At 36.5% G+C, this 20,387-nt stretch overlaps 2 protein-coding genes across 9 annotated transcripts in view; both read left to right on the plus strand.

Annotated features, from left to right (window-relative positions):
- LOC138698636 (zinc finger protein OZF-like) overlaps positions 1-10,789 on the plus strand; it is a 34,434-nt gene extending 23,645 nt beyond the window's left edge. For all 5 annotated transcript variants that reach the window (XM_069824758.1, XM_069824755.1, XM_069824756.1 and 2 more), the window contains 4 exons: positions 1,315-1,412; positions 2,055-2,189; positions 3,948-4,030; positions 9,719-10,789. In XM_069824758.1, coding sequence (XP_069680859.1) covers positions 1,315-1,412; positions 2,055-2,189; positions 3,948-4,030; positions 9,719-10,625 — 1,223 coding nt within the window. In that variant the 3' untranslated portion in view covers positions 10,626-10,789. The remainder of the gene's footprint in view (positions 1-1,314; positions 1,413-2,054; positions 2,190-3,947; positions 4,031-9,718) is intronic.
- A 2,384-nt stretch (positions 10,790-13,173) lies between these two features.
- LOC138698638 (uncharacterized protein C13G5.2-like) overlaps positions 13,174-20,387 on the plus strand; it is a 37,216-nt gene continuing 30,002 nt past the window's right edge. The window contains exons 1-2 of one of the 4 annotated variants that reach the window (XM_069824762.1): positions 13,174-13,405; positions 13,507-13,564. Coding sequence is in view for 1 of the 4 variants with exons in the window: in XM_069824760.1 (XP_069680861.1) it covers positions 17,442-17,451 (10 nt within the window). In the remaining 3 variants the exon portion in view is untranslated. Of the gene's footprint in view, positions 13,406-13,506; positions 13,565-17,238; positions 17,452-20,387 lie in introns of those variants that run through there. The other 3 variants (XM_069824761.1, XM_069824760.1, XR_011331918.1) reach the window with 3 other exon arrangements.

Below are 20,387 nucleotides of genomic sequence, written 5' to 3' on the forward strand. Positions count from 1 at the left end.
CCGGTACATTCTTTAATATAATTTTGTCCAGGGAGCATTCTCTTTTGGCACAAGGATGATTTATGTAACATGTTTCTAAATTAGTCTTTTAAATACCGGTACATTCTTTAATATAATTTTGTCCAGGGAGCATTCTCTTGTGGCACAAGGATGATTTATGTAACATGTTTCTAAATTAGTCTTTTAAATACCGGTACATTCTTTAATATAATTTTGTCCAGGGAGCATTCTCTTTTGGCACAAGGATGATTTATGTAACATGTTTCTAAATTAGTCTTTTAAATACCGGTACATTCTTTAATAAATCATTGAAAAACAAATGTGAATATAGGAATGTGGAGTGAGTACGAAATTATTATTATTTTTGGCGCATCATTTTTACGTAAATAACGACAAATAAAAAGTAACATGCCACATAACATTATTTTAAGAAATACAGGAAACAAGCATGAATATTATTGACCATTCTTAATGATCTTGGGATAGAAAAAAAACGTACGGAATAGAATTACATACAATTAATGTGCGTGTAATAAGCAATAAGCAAACCATCTTGGATTAATCATTTTAAAACAACGTGAATTTAGCGTCGATTGTGTAGGAAAATAATTTCTTATATGTTACTCCCAATGTGCATCATTGTTAACTTATGAAAACAAATGAAAATTAACATGGCATATAAACACTATTTGAAGAAAGATAGGAGATATTAAGTAATATTCAGCGTTCTTAATGATCTTTGGATGGAAAATAACAATGAAATATGTATAAAATAGAAATTATATACAGGTGAGCATATAAAAAACAGTAAGTAGAATCATATCTGATTAATAAGCTTAAATTACTCCAGGTTTAGTGTAAGAGTGGTCTCTATCTAACGATGTCTCCCAGCAAATTACTTAATTCATAAAAACAAAAAAAATCGTGTTAGAAGAATGAATTTGTGTATTTTTTCCGAAACTTTCCAAATATCTGTAGGCAGTCTTTTACATTAGATTGCCGAAAATTGGTTTATAGCGCAGCATTGGCAGGATAAAAGTGTGAAATATTCGTTCAGTGGGCGGTGGATACTCTACATTGACCGGGAACAGTTTAACAATATGTCCATTTATCTGTCAATATGTAAACATATTTTTAGGGATTATTACAATAGTTTATTACTCCATATTTAGTTCTAATATAATAATCTGTTATTGTGCTTCACCATCGCACATTTCTCCTGTTGTACACAAATTATTACGAAAGAATAGATCCCTTTATTTTACATCCCTTCAGCTTGCAAACAAATTGAAATGTTTGACCCTTTTCTTCCAGCTGTGATGGATGTGATAAAATCGGAACCAGATGTTGACCTGTTGGCTGCAAACACAAGTGACGATATGGACTTTCAAGAGAAGGAAACATTATCAGAGGTACTTAGTTTGGGAAGCTTTTCTATCTACTGGTTTAGATACTATGTTTTCAATTTTATTAGAGATCAAACATAGAATGGAACATGTTTTGACAACACGTGTGTTGTTGTCCAAGGCGCCTTATAGACGAAGTCATTTGTTTTTTATTTCATTACAGCACCTTAGATGTCGTTGTTATATAAATTTTAAACTCATTTATCTCATTAAATATCGGTCCTATAAAAATTATGCATAGAATAAAACTTATCGGAAATAATTAAAAAAAAAACTTTTGTTATGTAACATTTTTCGCGAAAATTAATAATAAGGGAGATATTTCGATTTATTTAATTCAAGCCCCCTTATAAACCCCCCCTTTTAAATAAAGTATTTTGAATGCCATGTAGGCTAAAATCGAAGTTACAACGAACTTAATTTATATTCCAATTTGCATATAAATCAGTTCTGCCATTATCGCGTGAAAAAGTAACAAACATCCAGACAGACAGACATACAAAGAAAAATTTCAAAAAAGCGATTTTCGGTTTCAGGATGATTAATTATACATGTTAACACCAATTATTTTTAGAAAATCGAAAATTACCAGAAAAATTTTGGCTACAGATTTATTATTAGTATAGATGGTGTGTCTGTGTTTTGCAGGAAGGAAATTTGTTGATGCCACACGTAACTTGGATAAAGTCAGAGTGCGTGGACAACAGCTATGACCTCACATCTGAGGTGAAACTTGAAGCTCCGGAAATAACTCCATGTATTTCCTTTAAATGTGAAACTGAGGTAAGTAGGACTATAGTTCTCACTGGGTCTTGCTTTTCAGAATTGGTAGTTCTTACAGTATATCTTACTTTATTTGCCACAAACATCGACTGTTATGCCACATTTACAATGAAAGCGTAAGCGTTAACTTAAGAATATAAATGTTACTGTAAAAGTAAGAAGGCACGTCACCGTTCGTGATGGGAACATAAATATAACCGTGAAGATATTGTATATGGGGACTATGGAAACTTAGCTTCAAAATGCAATCTCTAAGGCAGGGATTACGTTCAACGTTCGTTACAGAGAAGTTAACAAGCTCCATGTATTTAATTATGGTTAACGTTAAAATGAACGAACGCATGACGGCGCTGATTCGATATTGCCGCTTCAACAAATGCAAAGAAACGTAAGTTGAACGTCATCCAATCACGAATAAGAAGGATGTTGCCGTGCTTCATTTATTTTCATGTCTCTTTTCGTTGTAGTTGCGGCCATATTGCTATTTAAATAGTTGTTGTTTTCTAATGCCAGGCATTTGACAATAAAGTCATTTGACCTCTTGCACTCCAATATTTTTCAAAGATATTGTCATGACCAGCCACTGAAGCACAGATTTTGAGGTGTTCCGAATCCATTTCTTGGTTTGAGTTGCACAATGGACAGTTAGGGGACTGATATATTCCAATTCTATGCAGGTGTTTGGCCAACCAATCATGGCCTGTTGCCAATCTAAATGCAGCTACAGACGATTTTCGTGGTAAATCGGGAATTAACTGTGGATTTTGATGCAGAGAGTTCCATTTTTTCCCATGGGATTGTGTTATCAAATTTTGTTTGTTGAAGTCTAAGTATGTAGATTTAATAAATCTTTTCATAGAGTAATACGTAGATTTGGTAACAGGTCTGTAAGTAGCAGTGCTGCCCTTCTTTGCTAAAGCATCCGCATTCAATAATATTGATTAAAAATTACATAATACGAGAAACGATTTTGAATATGGAGCCACATGAATAAAGCACATTTTTGTTTAAAATTAAACATTATAGGCAGGACACATGAAAGCATTTATAACACCTAATTCAGCAATTGTGCTACGTAGCTCTTTGTAGCGTATTGGTAAAGTGAAAGGTCGTAATGTAATTGGACCCAGGTTCGAATCTGGCCTTAGCTTATTGTTTTTTTTTTTTAATATCTTTTCGATCATATATTTACATTAATTTAGATACGTTATTTTATTTTAACCCGAAATAAAGGGGCTTTTACTGCTTAATATATTTGTATTTCGCACTAATCCGTCTATTTAGCTGTATATGGTATTATTATTATTATCATTATCATTATTATCGTTATCGTCATTCTATATTATTCTGTCGTAACATATTTTTGTAATAACGGTATTTTATTTATGTTGTCTCAAACAATGTTACCATAAAATTCAATGTTTATTATAAACAGCTGACTGACACTGACATGAAAATACTACACATCCAGCTAAAAAACCAGAAACTTGACACTCTAGAACAATACGAAACATGCAAAACACACCCCCAGCACATCCTCAACCTCAACTCAATTTCAAAACACACACCTTTTTCACACAATCATGAACAATCCTACCACAAAAGGAAAACAGAAGATAGTGAGGGATCTTCACTAAGCTTTGAACAATTAAGGATAACACTTTGAAACTAGTCAGCCGGGTGATTACAGTACTTAAAAAGTTAACACAGTAAAGAAACTGCAAGTTAAACAGTGATTAATGTATTCCTTTTTATCAGGAAGAATCATATGACGTGGACGTGGTGGAGGATGAGACAAAACTGGAACTAACGACAGAAGAGGATGAAGTCTTGCCTGAGAGGTGAGTGTTGCATGCCAAAGATAATCTGTAATGTGTTAATAAGGGGGAATTACTTTATATTTCTTGTCAACTAAAATGTGATATACAACTGGCAGATGTTATACTCAAAACTACATATTATGTTAAAAGTACCGTGAATCAAAGATGACTGGCACTTCAGTGCTACCAATCTTGAACCTAAAACTCCAGTTTCACAAAGTTGTAAAAATAAGTTGTGTCATGTGATGAAAACAGGAACTTCACACACAACTTGCTATACAGTAAAATGTCTTATATCGAACGCTAGTATGACGAAATATTCGGTATTACGATGTTATTTTCTGTCCCGGTCTTTTTCTCATATAATTAAATGTTAAAATATTCCAATTTAACGAATGTCATTTTTACAAAAAAAAAAAAAAAATCAGTATAACGAAATAGAAATTTTGCTCCCTTGCCGAAAAAATATACTATTTCAACGAAGTATATTTCAAATATAGGGTACAATTGATAGTCTGTTAGCAATTAGGAACATATTTTATATTATATTTTATTGCAATTGCATAGTGGTCACGTGGTCATTAATATGTCTACCGTCCACACCTGTGGAGTAACGGTTAGCGCGTCTAGCCGCGAAACCAGGTGGCCCGGGTTCGATTTCCGGTCAGGGCAAGTTACCTGGTTGAGGTTTTATCCGGGGTTTTCCCTCAACCCAATATGAGCACATGCTGGGCAACTTTCGGTGTTGGACCCCGGACTCACTTCACCGGCATTATCATCTTCATCTCATTCAGACGCTAAATAACCTAAGATGTTGATAAAGCGTCGTAAAATAACCTACTAAAATAAATATGTCTACCTAATATAGTATGTCTATTGTGATGCAGATGTCGCTGAATTTTGTGTTAGTTTTTTTTTATGTATTGTTTCCTTTTTTTCTCCCCATTTAGTTTCCTTCTACCAATCACAACTCACAAATCCAGCAACATGGCTTTCCAAATAACATAACACTTTCTGTCCTACAAAGTGCTTCATGAAACTTGAATTTTCTACATGCCTTTTTTTTTTTTTTTTCAATGCAAGTTCAGTTTTTTATTTTAGTTAAGGACATTTTCCAGATCTACATACAAAATATACGCAATTTATGACGTAAGTAGAAGTAAACAAACAAATATGTTTTTTCTTTAGAAGAATAACATACAGTATTTCGATATTACAAAATTTCGCTACAACAAAGTAATTTCAGAAATCCCTAGGATTCAGTTTTACTCTATAAAGGATTCATAATTTTTTTTATATTCCGCAATATATTATGTTACATTATAATTGCGATATAAATCAATAAATCAATTTTCTTAATGTATCCAGCTGTTTGCTGACAACATAAAGTCCACTGTAGTCCATTGTAGTCTATTCAGTTGTTTTTTTTCCCTCTCGTGGGTACTCACCTTGTCGTGGTGAGGGGGGCTTAAACTTGTTGTTTAAGCTAACAAGTAACAAAGAGGTACCCACATAAGCTGCATTAACATCAATGCAGTCCCACTATATTTTTCACTGCTTATGATTCCTGCAGTCCCTCAGTGTAAAATTCTCCGGAGGTAAAATAGTCCCTCAATCGGATCTCCGGGTAGGGACTGCACTGAGAGATGCCAAGAATCGTACTAAAGTACTTATTTGGAACACCAAAATCGCGATATAAAGTATACAAACAATATGGCATCTGAATTGATGAATTTAATTTGATTAGCATGCCTGAATAGTATCTAAAAATGTGCTAACCAACAGTTACAAAAAGGCTAACTCCTGATTTCTGTAACATGCGTGTATTCGAGGTTGTTACCAGTACTGAAGATAACCTAACAGCTGGAAAATAACTAAATTTAAGCAGGTGGTCAAATATTGGTGGAAAAATGAATTCGCATCTTAGGACCTCGCATTGCATTGAACGGAATAAACTTTTTCATTTCCACTCATGTAAACTCCCATTAGGGACTTCATGTACAGTATGCCCCAGAATAAAGTATACTTACTTACTGGCTTTTAAGGAATCCGGAGGTTCATTGCTGCCCTCACATAAGCCCGCCATTGGTCCCTATCCTGAGCAAGATTAATCAATTCTCTATTATCATATCCCACCTCCTTCAAATCCATTTTAATATTATCTTCCCATCTACGTCTCGGCCTCCCAAAGGTCTTTTCCCCTCTGGCCTCCCAACTAACACTCTATATGCATTTCTGGATTCTCCCATGCGTGCTACATGCCCTGCCCATCTCAAATGTCTGGATTTAATGTTCCTAATTATGTCAGGTGAAGGATACAATGCGTGCAGTTCTGCGTTGTGTAACTTTCTCCATTCTCCTGTAACTTCATCCCTCTTAGCCCCAAATATTTTCCTAAGAACCGTATTCTCAAAAACCCTCAAACTCTGTTCCTCTCTCAAAGTGAGAGTCCAAGTTTCACAGCCATACAGAACAACCGGTAATATAACTGTTTTATAAATTCTAACTTTCAGATTTTTTGACAGCAGACTAGATGACAAAAGCTTCTCAACTGAATAATAACAGGCATTTCCCATATTTATTCTACGTTTAATTTCTTCCCGAGTGTCATTTATATTTGTTACTGTTGCTCCAAGATATTTGAATTTTTCCACCTCTTTGAAGGATAAATCTAAAGTATACCGAAACTAAAGAAAGTGAAATTTAATTGAGAAACACACTGTATCAACCAGTAGTGTATACATGTTGTAAATATTCTCTTATTCCTTAGACAGGTTTTGTAACACTCCTGAAGATTACTAAACATTTTTTTTTTTTATTGTCACTGGTTTTTCTTAGGAGAATTCACAATTTTGTGAAACACCATACTCACATGTGCATTGTCTGTAGCTGTTTTCCTCCTCTCACTTCTTACTTTGCATTGACACAAAATTGAGCCAGTTCGCCTGAATTTACTCACCAAGAGTAATATTGTTCACTTTGATGGTGGATCTTTATGAAACTCCCCTTCATGAAGTTCACGTACCGCTTACAGACTAGCTCTGTCCCCTCGACCAACTATGTATGGACGAAAATAACGCTCTACAAGGAATTCTTTTTCTTGGATACTGAGTACCATTTTGATGATGTTTGTTTTCACAACAACTGAAGTAACAGTTAACAATGCCGCCAATAATTTTTTCTCACTGAGCTGCAAGTGCATCAAAATCAAACTTCGGTATACTTTATTCTGGGCCTTACTCTAGTACTCCCTCTGTTCCAAAATATGGTATAGAAAGATGTCATAATTTATTCCATTCCAAAATATGGTATACATTTGTTAAAGTTCTCAGCAATAGAATGTAACTTTAATACATCTTCTAGATACTTATTTGTTTCATAAATTAAAATAAGAAAAACTAGTAAATAATAGTACATTATGCAACGAGCCTATAATGATAGTAATTAAGACGCGAGGATGTTTATGAAACGAGCGTCTTAATTACCATTATAGGCAAGTTTCATACGACTTTTTATGCTCGACCATATTTCTAACTTGAAATTATTCATAAGTATTCATGTTATTCATATGTGACTGGGGAGCGAACTGACCTTGTGCAATCTCGTAAATTGTGAGATGTGCGCAGACGCGAAAGTATTGATTTTTACCGGGCAACGAATATCGACGGCCTTGGTATAATCTAGAGAGTAAGATAAACGTTAAACTTGATATAACCTTGAAATTGAATTCGACATTGAAAAAACGAGATGACAAATTGAATTTATTTGAATATTATTTACAATTAACGCTAATTATTATAGTAACAGAACATAACCTTCTGCGACACTATTGGATTTCCAGCCTGCGTGACGTTTCGCTAGTTGTCTTTCGATTGCATATCCGAGAATAATCGGAAACCTGAACTTTAATGAGTAGGTGTACTTTAATGACATTAATGACATGCATTAAAGGACTGCTACCAGGTGTATAATTACCACATTTCGGCATGGTCGAGCATAAAGTACATTTCATTCTGTGTGATGTCAAATTAATAAAAGAAAAAAAAACATTGTTTTGAGAGAGTAACATAAAAACTGCAATAAATTATAACCCGTTTTTATACAACTGTTCTGCTTTAGATGTTCTGTTCCAAATTGACTGGGTTAGTGTTACATTTTCTGCAACAGGAACACTACAGCAGGTGCCCATTTGATTTCCGTCCATAATGAACTATTTAAATATTATAGTTTGATGCACTGCAGAAGACTAGAAACATTTACAACTGCACTGTCTGATAGTTCCTTCTCTACTGAACAGAATACCACACTGCAAAACATTTCATGCTCATGCGCAATAACCGAACTTGTTTTGTTTGTTACTGTACCATATTTTGGAACAGAGAGAGTATATTTTACTGTAATCTTCGTAAAGATATCTTGATGTATCTTAGCAATAAATATTTAGTAAAAACATAAAATTACTTAGTCACACGTTGAAAAGTGTTAAAATTTTAAAAAAGGTATATACCTTCGACAGACGGCCTGTTTCGACGTGATGTTACGTCTTCATCAGTGTCTCTTGAACTACTGGTGATCTTGAATTCTGCGATGTGCATTTGTCGATTGTAGGAGGGATAGGGGTGTGTAACTCTTATGATGGGGGCTGGTTGTTTGTGTGTTATGACGTATCATGACGTCGAACAATGTGTGGGTATTGAACTGTAATTGTGTATTAAGTATATGTTGTGGGTATGTTATTGTATGTTTGTATATTTCGTATTGTTCTAAGATGTTTAACTGTGAACTTTTTGGTTTGATGTGTAAAATTTCCATATCTGTTTCTATATTATTGTAGTCATGATTATTGTTGATAATGTGGTCTGCATAATTTGATGTGACGTAGGGTTTGGTTATAGCTTTAATATGTTCATTATATCTTGTGTGAAAGGATCTTCCTGTCTGCCCTATGTAAAAAATGTGGGCAACTATTGCATTTTAGTTTGTAAACTCCAGTTGAATTATATTTATTTTAATGTTTAATGTGATTATTTAGATATTTCTGTGTTGTGTTGTTTTGTATGCTATCTTGTATTTTAGTTTTCTGAATGAAGTTGCAATTTTGTGAGTATTGGTATTGTGATATGTTAATGTTATGTATTTATTCTCGCGTGCTGTTTGTGTTGGTTTGTTCTGTTTTTGTTTTGCCTCTTTTATTAGTGTGTCTATCATGTTAGGGTTGTATCCATTGTCTTGTGCTATATATTTTATTGTTTTTAATTCTTCAGTGTAGTTGTCATTGTTCATTGGTATATTAATTAATCTGTGTGTCATTGTACGGAAAGCTGCGTGTTTATGTTGTATGGGATGATTCCATGAATTGTGTATGTGTGTTATGGTTATAGTGGGTTTCCTGTATATTTTGAATTCCTGTCTATTATTTGTTTTGGTTATGGTTATGTCTAAGAAGTTTCTAGCTTGGTTATGTTCTGTTTCTATTGTATACTTTAATTTAGGATGTATTTTGTTGAGTTGTTATATAGGACTATTATGTCATCTACATATCGATGCCAGTACATTATTTTCTCTGTTAACGTGAACTTTAATCAATGAAATATTTAGTGTTTAATTAAAATGCTGTTGCAGTTAGTTCGTAGTTGGAGACACAGTCTCTCAAATCCCGTAATCCGTGTGTATTGATACTACTACATCATAACTTTTACTTCTGTACAGAGTCAAGGTGGCACGTCAAGACAGCAATGGAGACAACGATATTTCGAATAAGGAAATATCGCAACACTGTGATCTGAAATTGCTAGAGAAGGCATTTCTAAGCAACTCCGAAAGTTGTGTTCTGCAAGAGAAACCCGAGTGCGAAACAGCTTTTCAGTGCGATTTTTGCAACAAAGTTCTTCGGTCAAAGGGACATTTAAAGAAGCATGTTCACACTCACATGAACACCAAGCCCTTCAAATGCGACGTTTGCGGCAAGGGCTTCACTTACAAACACTACGTGAAGATACACAGACGGAAACACACGGGCGAGAAGCCGTTCAAATGCCACGTGTGCGGGGAGTCGTTCTCCGTATCGCAGAGGCTGAAGTACCATCTGCGCATCCACACCGACGAGTGGCCGTTCAGATGTGAGATCTGTGGGAAAGGTCTGCCGAACTTGGACAGCTTGTCTATTCACGTGGGAAGCCACACCGGCGAGAAGCATTTCAAGTGCAGCATCTGTGGCAAAGCGTTGGGGAGTGTGGGCACGCTCAAGAAACACATGGACGCTCACGCGGGCAAGTACTACTTCATATGCGACGTCTGCGGGATATCGCTGTCGAGCAGGCACGCCTTCAACAACCACGTGCGCAGGCACAACGGTGAAAGACCGTTTGAGTGTGACATTTGTGGGAAGAGCTTCTCGGTGTTGCAAGGGTTCAAGGAACATCTGCGTACGCACACGGGAGAGAAGCCTTTCAAATGCGACACGTGTGGCAAAGCTTTTACCAGAAAGCAATATTTGAAGCAACATCTGATCTCACATACTGACGAACGTCCGTTCAAATGTGACGTTTGTGCGGAGTCCTTTACATCGTCCAGGAGTTACAGAACTCATGTGCGCAAGCACGTACATCAGACGTAGGCAATTATGTGCATGTTGTGTTGTGAAGGATATTGTAACTAAAGTAACTGATACCAAACTAATTCTACCATTGGCAATGAGTAACGTAATGTAATTCCCATAACTGTTTGTTGATCATTTAGAGTTATACACTGCTAATAATAATGTATCGTGCAGGAATATAACTGATAATGCTAGTTGTAGGCCTACACAAAAAAGTAGCGTTAGTTGTGGTTAGCTTTATCTGTACATAAGCATAAGAAGTTTGTGGGATAGAAATTGGTGGTCAGCTATCAAATTTCATTATCTTGTGTGTTAGAAAATACAGAGTCCGGCAGAGAAACAGTTACAGTTTAACTCTGAGTATTTTCATAAACTGCGTTACTTTTTGAAAATTGTATTCCGAAGATGGTGTCCATCATTGTCAGCACATTCTTGGAGCCTCAATGGGAGACTCCACATTACTCGCTGCAAAACGTTTGGAGAAATTGCTGCCACTTCAGTCCTAATGTTCCGCTTCAAATCTTGAATTGTCCTTGGTCGGTCCTGGTACACTCTACTCTTGAGATAACCCCAAAGGAAGTAATCGCAAGCGTTGAGGTCGGGGGATCTTGGAGGCCATTGAACGTCCCCTCGGTGTGAGATCACTCTAGCTCCAAACATCTCTCTCAATTCGCCCATCGACGCTCTTGAGGTGTGAGCAGTTGCTCCATCCTGCTGGAACCACGTGACATCTGCAATACTCCGTTGCCTTAACTCGGGTGCAAGAAATGTCTGCAGCATGTTGATGTAACGCTGTGAAGTTACAGTTACTGGTCTCCCTTCTCCGTCTTCAAAGAAATAGGGACCAATTATCCCAAACGACGCTACCCCACACCACTCAACAACCTTTTCGCTGTGTAAAGGTCGTTCATGCATCTCTTGAGGATTGTCCGATGCCCAGAACCGACAGTTGTGAGCATTCACATAGCCACAAACGTGGAAATTTGCCTCATCTGTCATGAGAAGCTGGTTTAGAACCTGGTCATTCATAGTAGTCAGCAGTTCATTACAGCAAACACTGCGAGTTCTCTTATCCCGCTCACTGAGTTCTTGCACCGTAACAATTTTGTATGGATGAAAGTGAAGGTTCATATGCAAAATTCTGCGTACAGAGCGATCAGAAATCCCTAGAGCACTTGCTTGTTTCACTGCCGAACGTCTAGGACTACGAAGAACAGCATGACGCACTCGTTCAACATTCTCCGGGGTTCGAACAGTACGTTGTTTCCCTGGTGGTTTCTTCTTTGTGGCACAAGCTGTTTCCCGAAAGTTCCTCACCCACAACAAGATGGTATTGCGGCTTGGAACACTGTCATTTTGATGAATGCCAAAATGCTGGTGAAATGCGCGCTGAGTCACAATAACTGAACTGTTGTTTTTAAAAAATGTCTCCACTACAAAAGCTCGATGTTGTGCCGACCAGCGCTCCATTCTGACTGAAATGGTGAAAACATGTGGTCAAGGTCAGTCACTGCTGCCACTGTCCCGTCCCGCCTTCTCTCTCTCTCTCTCTCTCTCTCTCTCTCTCGCAGTCACCCCACTCCCCACTCCATGCACTTATGCGCAATCCTTTGAAACTGTTGTTATTTCTATTGTTGAGGCTCAAACAATGTATTGACAGTAAATACTTTGAGTTAAACTGTAATTCTAAAATAAAGTATTGAATATAAACCATTCCGTGTAGTTCTTATTTCAATTTAAAAACCGTCAGGTTTCTCTGCGGGACCCTGTATATGTCAAACTCATATTTATTACAGCACTAAAAAGAGAAGTAAAACCTCATAGGCCTATGTAATCTGTAGTTGTGGTGATGTGAACATAGATTATTTCTCATTGTGTTGCAATAAATCCTGTCTCCACACTCCCAAGTATTGAATGGGCTTTAACAGTTTTTACAGTAATCGACAACAGATAGCCTCTAATATTGCTGGGTCTATTTATGATTACTATGTAACAACATTCATACATTGTACAGTATATTATTCCAGGCAGTCTGTTGGGGTCAGAAGGGAACTTCTACCAGTAGACTTCATAGGCCCGGTTTCACCAAATCTCTTCTTACTCGAGATTAGTTAAACAAGAGTGAGGTTTACTGTCTGCTTCCAACCTAAGGGTAGTGATTTTGAGTTTCACCAGCACATTTTTAATCTCGTTAGTTACTCCTAGATTTATTCTCAAAATCTAGTTGGTTATTGAATTTCTCATTCTTTGCGGCGGCCGGAAGTATTATAATCAAGACCAAGAGGCAATTTTAAAGCTTTCTATTATTCGAGCAGTGTGTGATTTGAATGTTGGAGGTTTAATAGAAAAATTACTAGGAAAAAATAGAACAAAAAGCAAACGCATTTAATAAGTGGAAGAGAGCACCAAATTGGCTTCCATCTGATAAACGTAAGTTATTTGACCTCGTTGAAGTTTATTTTTCTGTAATAGAAAATAAAAAAACAGATGGTGTGACCATGCGGCACAAAATCTGAAGGCGGCGTGGAAGAATAAAAAAAAACTGCAAACGCAAGGGTAGCTGTCTTCAGAACAGGTATGTTCAGACTTCATAAATGTTTTCGACAGGACAAATGCCATAAACGCAGTACAATTTTACATGCTTTGTATTTGGTTTATCTGCTAACAGGTGTTGACCCATCAATACTCATAAAAAGAGGACCCCCTTCCTCGAAAGGCTTCTTTCACTTTACAAACTGCTGCATCAGGCCATATAAACCCCTTTGACTCTGATGCAACAATGATGCAGACAGTAGAAGGTACGCATAGCTATATTATTTTCTATCAACAAAAACTGTCGTAACTTATGTTTTTCAATAGCATATAATAATGATGCGGTATTGTCATGTCCTTATTATAGCATAGCAGAAGACGCCATTGTCTGCATCGAAGAAACAACTGATGAAGGAGGGAATGTGGTATGTACTACACAAATTTGACTTCTGGAGATTTTTAATTGATGCTTCACAATTTTATGTAAAGCTTCAGTACTTATCAGTTAGTTCAAATTTTGGCTACACTAGCGCTGAGGTACTTGTACTCCACTTACAGACATAGCATATACGAATCTGTGGCAAGTTACATTTGGTTAGGTTCTTGTTATCCATGCATATACGATGAACTGCATCACCACAAAGAAAATCCCTTATAAATTTAATGATTTTCACTTTCGAAATCACCAGAACTACCTCAGCGCTAGTTTCGCCCAAATTTTTAACGTTGGAAGTCTACAGCAGTAATTTCTAATCCTTTTCATTCTATACTTCCTGTTGAATAATGGGTGAAACTTCGATACCTCTCCATATTACACACGAGAGAGAAATGCAATAAATCATTTTCACATTCCTCAGCCTCACGTCACTCAGCTTTCTCGTCAACTAACTCTATAAACTTGTCACATACCTTAGACCTAGACTGTGGTTGTCGTGTGTACACATCCGTAAACTCTTTCCTCTATGGCAGTGTTTCTCAAACTTTTTCCACCGCGAAACCCCTTTCAACCTAAAGTGTAACTGCAGAACCCTTGTAATACTTTATTAGTATTTAATAATTAACAGACAAGTGAAAGCTAGTATCTCAATAATTCTGTTCACTGGGACGAATGTGTTTGTAAGTCTGCAATCTGGTTTTATGGCGGAAGTTGTAGTCTCATTTATACTTCTGCATTTTGTCTGTTGTGGTATTTTGTTTCAGTGGACACATACACAAAGAATCCAGTGATGAAAATAAGTATTATTTTCCGTTTTAAATGTTTAATGATAATAATAATAATAATAATATAATTTTATTATTATTACTATCATCGGTGATGTTTCACGCTGTTATTGGTTCATATTTTTGTAACTTTTATATATTTTTTTATAGTATCCGCTAAATATGTGTCCACACCTGTGGAGTAACAGTCAACGCGTCTGGCCGCGAAACCAGGTGGCCCGGGTTCGATTCCCAGTCGGGGCAAGTTACCTGGTTGAGGTTTTTTCCGGGGTTTTCCCTCTACCCAATATGAGAAAATGCTGGGTAACTTTCGGTGCTGGACCCCAGACTCATTTCACCGGCATTATCACCTTCATTTCATCCAGACGCTAAATAACCTAAATGTTGATACAGCATCGTAAAATAACCCAATAAAATAAAAATAAAAAACTAAATATAAAATAAAATTTTAAACCATATGGAGCTCACGAAACCCCAGCAACATATTTTGAGAAATGCTGCCAGGAGATAATGGGGTAGGATGGCCAGTTCCTTTCCCCCTCTATTGCTACATATTACACTAGTCAGACTTCAGATGCAGATGTTCTTCCTCTGACACATATCGTCAAGTGAGATAGGTATATTACCTGATAATAGATGTACATATCAGCCAGAACCTAAATAAGAGGTAAGAATGATTAATAATGGTTTGCCACTCACGAAGAACACTAATTCATTCTGTATTTGCTAAAGCTGTCGAATCAATGTTTAGCATTGTGAAAGGGTTATTTTCACTGAACACACTTTCAAGTAAATAACAATCCACAATTGAAAGCGCAAGAAACAAATCTTAGAAGTCATATTAGATCTACTACTGCAGCAAATTTTATTGCCTTGAGTGCAGTTTACGAAGGATCATCTTCGAACTGAAGTGAAAAAAGGCCTTCAGTAGAAGATGACCCTAACATTGACCTAAATAAAATGTTTCATTTAACGTTATTTTAAGAACTTACAGAAAATATATGTGCAATATATTTAGGCCTACTTGTAGCAAAATAACACCAATTTAATTAATTAATGCTTTCTGAATGTGGGATTAAAGACATCCTGTGAATCAGTCTGATTTTCAAGTACATGTCTGCAATTATCTATTCCACGCCTCTGGAACTCTCTCCCTGACCATGTCAGAGACGTCGGACAATATAAAAATTGAAATTTAAATTAAAAAATCACATTCTAGTTCATGGAATTCCTTGTTGAACACTGCCAGGTTGCGCAACTTCGCCTTAACCCATGACATATAGTAAATATTGTAACTATGTTGACAATATGTAATGTATTTATTATTATTATTATTATTATCATCATCATTATCAGTTTATCTCTCCCTTTTTTTTTTTTTTTTTTTTTTTTTTTTTTTTTTTTTTTTTTTTTTTTTTTTTAGCTCGGTGAGAGTTCTATAGTTTTCTTTTGACTCTGTTGACCCTCTATAGGGCTTTAATGTAATATGTATTATTTTCATCAGTCTTTGTATTTCTTTTTTTGTATTTATATGTGCTATCTGGTAGGATGGAAGAGAAGGCCTTATGGCCTTAATCCTGTCAGATTAAATTAATTAATGTTGCAACCAGTGGCAAACGGTGATTTCGGTTTTAATAGTATACAATAATCTGTAATAGAAATACTTTTATATCTAAACTAAGCAATTGTTTAATCCTGTAAGATTATAATTAATTGCCCTGGCCCTGTCTAAATTAGCAGTTTCGAATTCCATGCTTCTAACATGTAGATAGCGTTTTATACTTCTACATGTACAATCTGATGCTCTGATCAAACCATCTTTGTCTTTGAAATCAATAAGGTCTATGTATTAAGCAAAGTGACTTTTTATTCCAGTCTATATTTGCTAATATCTGTAATGCTGAATACAATTAATATTTTTTAAACTCCCGCGCAGGTGGCGGTTTGGCTTCAGAGATTTGGCAACCTGGGCATTTTGTCAAAGGAATCCGTGCGGGTTTTTTTTTTTTTTTTTTTTTTTTTTTTTTTTTTTTTTTTTTTTTGCAAGACGTAAAGAGCTGCAGCAAGACCGTTCTTTTATTACATTTGCTTCACCGTTGCTGTAGCAAATCAAAACTTCGCTTTACGAGTTTGCTGCACGATCCATCATGGCGGAATGCGTGTTTTGGTCTTTTTGAACATTTATTATTGTTAAAATCGGCTAGTAATAATAATTCCATGTCATTATCACGGAAGCCGAAACAAGATAACGTGTTCGGTTCTTTTAAGGTTAAATTTATTACTGCAGTAATAGAAGCCAATATTAATTTCCACCATTTTGCAGTCAGTTGATCTACTTACGGGTTTTTTCGACCCTCATTTTGCTGCAGCAAAGGCATGAAGCGCTTTAAAAAAACTCACGGAATGTTAATATCGAAATATAGTCTGCTGGCACCATCTATTGACAGGTAGAAATACTATTACGAGAACAAGCAAAGAGGGAAGAAATTAAGCATGATTACACTCTACTAGCACAATGCTGAAAACGAAATGGATGTGTTCGAAGGAAATAGTCCTATAAATAGTGACCTGCATGTTCACAGCATTCGCTGCAACCACGAATAAAAGTATTTTACTGTGTTCAGTGACCTTTATGTAGTTAACAAACTAGGATGTGACTGAATTCGATTTAGTTGCGAAACAATACTGCCAACGTTGAGAAATTACATTAAGCGTGTAATACGTTTTGTGCTTTGAATTTATTTTTGTCATATAATATGAACATTAATGTTACTACAAAACGAAAATGATTATATTTTTATGTAGCAAGAATTGTAAAGACGTTTTCGAACGAATAAAATATCCTAAAAATTCTACTCTATACCTTTCCAAGCAAGTCACGTGATCTTTACGTCATTGACTGTAAGAATTCCCTGGGTTCATTATCTTTGCAGTACTGCGTACGTAACAAGCATTGCGTTGCAGACACGTCAGCGTCGCTTGCATTAGACGAGAGAGCACGACAAATTGAAATAGAAGTGAGTCATTACTGTAGTAATATATTATTGCCGGTTTTTAATTATTTATGTGTGATTGCAGTTTATGACAACAGGTACCGGTAATCATAGAATAGTGTACAAAGTTAGTTTCTGAATTAGTGTAAAGGTTAAACCTGTAAGTAACCTACTTTGCTGATAGATTATACTGCTGGTTTGTTTTCTATATTTGTTACATTAGCGATGTTTTCAATTCTATCCTTTTGGTGTTTGAAGTTAGTGTTCGTTAAGTAATTGCTGTTGCTGATGTGAGTGGAATGGCTTAGGCTTTATGTTGATGTCACATCTGTTGTATTTAAGCCCATGGCGTTTTTTTTTTCTCTGGTCCTTACATTGGCGGTTATAATTCTACCCTTGTCACGTATATGAACTGTTTTCAAGTAGGGTATTTGTTGTTTAGTGCCTGTAATATGTAGTTGGAGTCGTTCTTTCCGTAAGTAATGAATACATATTTGAATGTCAGTCCGTTGCTTCCCCCTCTCCCGTTTTGTCATCCTGCGTTACCATTTACTCTATAGTCTACAGATTCCTATTTTGTACGTGATCTAGGTTTTCTATTTCTGCATGGCGTAATTTGTATTTGTTATATTAATCTCCCGTATGATTCATGATGGGGCGCGCGATAGCGTCGCGATTTACTGTTTTGTAGTATGCCAGAAGGTCACGGGTTCGATTCCCGATCGGGTCATAGATTTTCTCCATTGATCTAATGCTTCTGGTGGCACTAGGCTATAGACCTGGAGTTTAGTGAAGCTCTAACAGAAATGAATACCTTGGGAGTAAAGTCAGCGGCGCGTTTTCTCGACAAAATTTATTGAGAACTATTTGATTTCACCTGGAGAATATGTATAAACTACTAAAACTGAGCGAAAAGCAGTAATGTATAACTCTAATCTTTTCGCAGTCCTCTCCCTCCTGTCACTTATCTATCCTCTTATCTAATCCACTCTAACCGTATGACAGACCTTGATCTCCTATCACTTATCTGTCCCCTCATCTGACCCACTTCACTTTGTCGGCCTCTTTGGGCCCTTTCTCCTGTTCTGTTTGGCAGTGGCGTAGCGTCAATGTAAACTAAAAAGCTCAGCTTCCCCAGTTAATAATAATTTCATAATAAACCTGCAGTTTATGATCAAAATTATTTATTAATTTTAATAGAGTTTATATTTATGCGTTAAATATTGTGATGCAGCAGTAAACAAGAAGCCTGCACACACCAGCTTCCAAGCAGGCTGGTTTCTTACACTCATTCTTCTGTGTAACCCAACCCGCAGATTTTCCATCCCTTTCTAACTAAACTATCCTGGTCACAAGGCTCGCAAGAAGCTAGCTTTGACATTGAAAATAATTTAGTTTCCGAGTTATCCCTTTCGTGAGTTGTGTTCAGTTGAAGTGTTAGAGTGCATTGTGGCTGATATAATAAATAATGAGTGAAATAACAGTTCCTGACACCAATTTACTTGATTTTTTTTAGGACAATTCTATTATCAAGACCGACTTATGACCAAAAGTGTGGTTTACATAACAAATGACCGACTCCCTTGCTGTCAATGAAGGACACAACCAAAACACAGACGCATAATTACGTAATGATACTAATACTGTAACTATTGACCTTTAATATTGTGATTTGTGTAAGTATGACAGAGAGTGAGCTAATGTTATACGTAGACATGTCGATTTGTTAGAGATACTGTGTAAGCACTGAAATAATATTTTACTACGTACAATTTGAGGTCATGCCTTATTGGTGTTACTTGCGAGGTTCCAACCAATCTTCGACTGCTGACTTGACATTGACTACTATTTATTTTAAGACTGTATTTTTGTAATAGGTTTTCTCATATTGCATGAAAGACAACTTGAGTTAGCTTCCCCTGCTCAAAATTTCATGCTGTTTGGTCACTTTGGTTTTTCTCTTTGGTGCATTTCTTCTGTTCTCATTGACCGCTTTCGACATTTCTTCTCTTTGGTCCTTTTCCCCTATTCTTCTCTTTGGTCTCTTTCCTCTATTCTTCTCTTTGGTCTCTTTCCTCTGTTCTTCTCTTTGGTCCTTTTCCCCTATTCTTCTCTTTGGTCTCTTTCCTCTATTCTTCCCTTTGGTCTCTTTCCTCTATTCTTCTCTTTGGTCTCTTTCCTCTATTCTTCTCTTTGGTCCTTTCCCCCTATTCTTCTCTTTGGTCCCTTTCCTCTATTCTTCTCTTTGGTCCCTTTCCTCTATTCTTCTCTTTGGTCCTTTCCCCCTATTCTTCTCTTTGGTCCTTTCCCCCTATTCTTCTCTTTGGTCCTTTCCCCCTATTCTTCTCTTTGGTCCTTTCCCCCTATTCTTCTCTTTGGTCCCTTTCCTCTATTCTTCTCTTTGGTCCTTTCCCCCTATTCTTCTCTTTGGTCCTTTCCTCTATTCTTCTCTTTGGTCCCTTTCCCCCTATTCTTCTCTTTGGTCCTTTCCCCCTATTCTTCTCTTTGGTCCTTTCCCCCTATTCTTCTCTTTGGTCCTTTTCCTCTATTCTTCTCTTTGGTCCTTTCCCCCCTATTCTTCTCTTTGGTCCCTTTCCCCTATTCTTCTCTTTGGTCCTTTCCCCCTATTCTTCTCTTTGGTCCCTTTCCTCTATTCTTCTCTTTGGTCCTTTCCCCCTATTCTTCTCTTTGGTCCCTTTCCTCTATTCTTCTCTTTGGTCTCTTTCCTCTATTCTTCCCTTTGGTCTCTTTCCTCTATTCTTCTCTTTGGTCTCTTTCCTCTGTTCTTCTCTTTGGTCCTTTTCCCCAATTCTTCTCTTTGGTCTCTTTCCTCTATTCTTCCCTTTGGTCTCTTTCCTCTATTCTTCTCTTTGGTCTCTTTCCTCTATTCTTCTCTTTGGTCCTTTCCCCCTATTCTTCTCTTTGGTCCCTTTCCTCCATTCTTCTCTTTGGTCCCTTTCCTCTATTCTTCTCTTTGGTCCTTTCCCCCTATTCTTCTCTTTGGTCCTTTCCCCCTATTCTTCTCTTTGGCTTT

The sequence above is a fragment of the Periplaneta americana genome, chromosome 4, assembly GCF_040183065.1.
Source record: "Periplaneta americana isolate PAMFEO1 chromosome 4, P.americana_PAMFEO1_priV1, whole genome shotgun sequence".
Lineage (NCBI taxonomy): Eukaryota > Metazoa > Arthropoda > Insecta > Blattodea > Blattidae > Periplaneta > Periplaneta americana.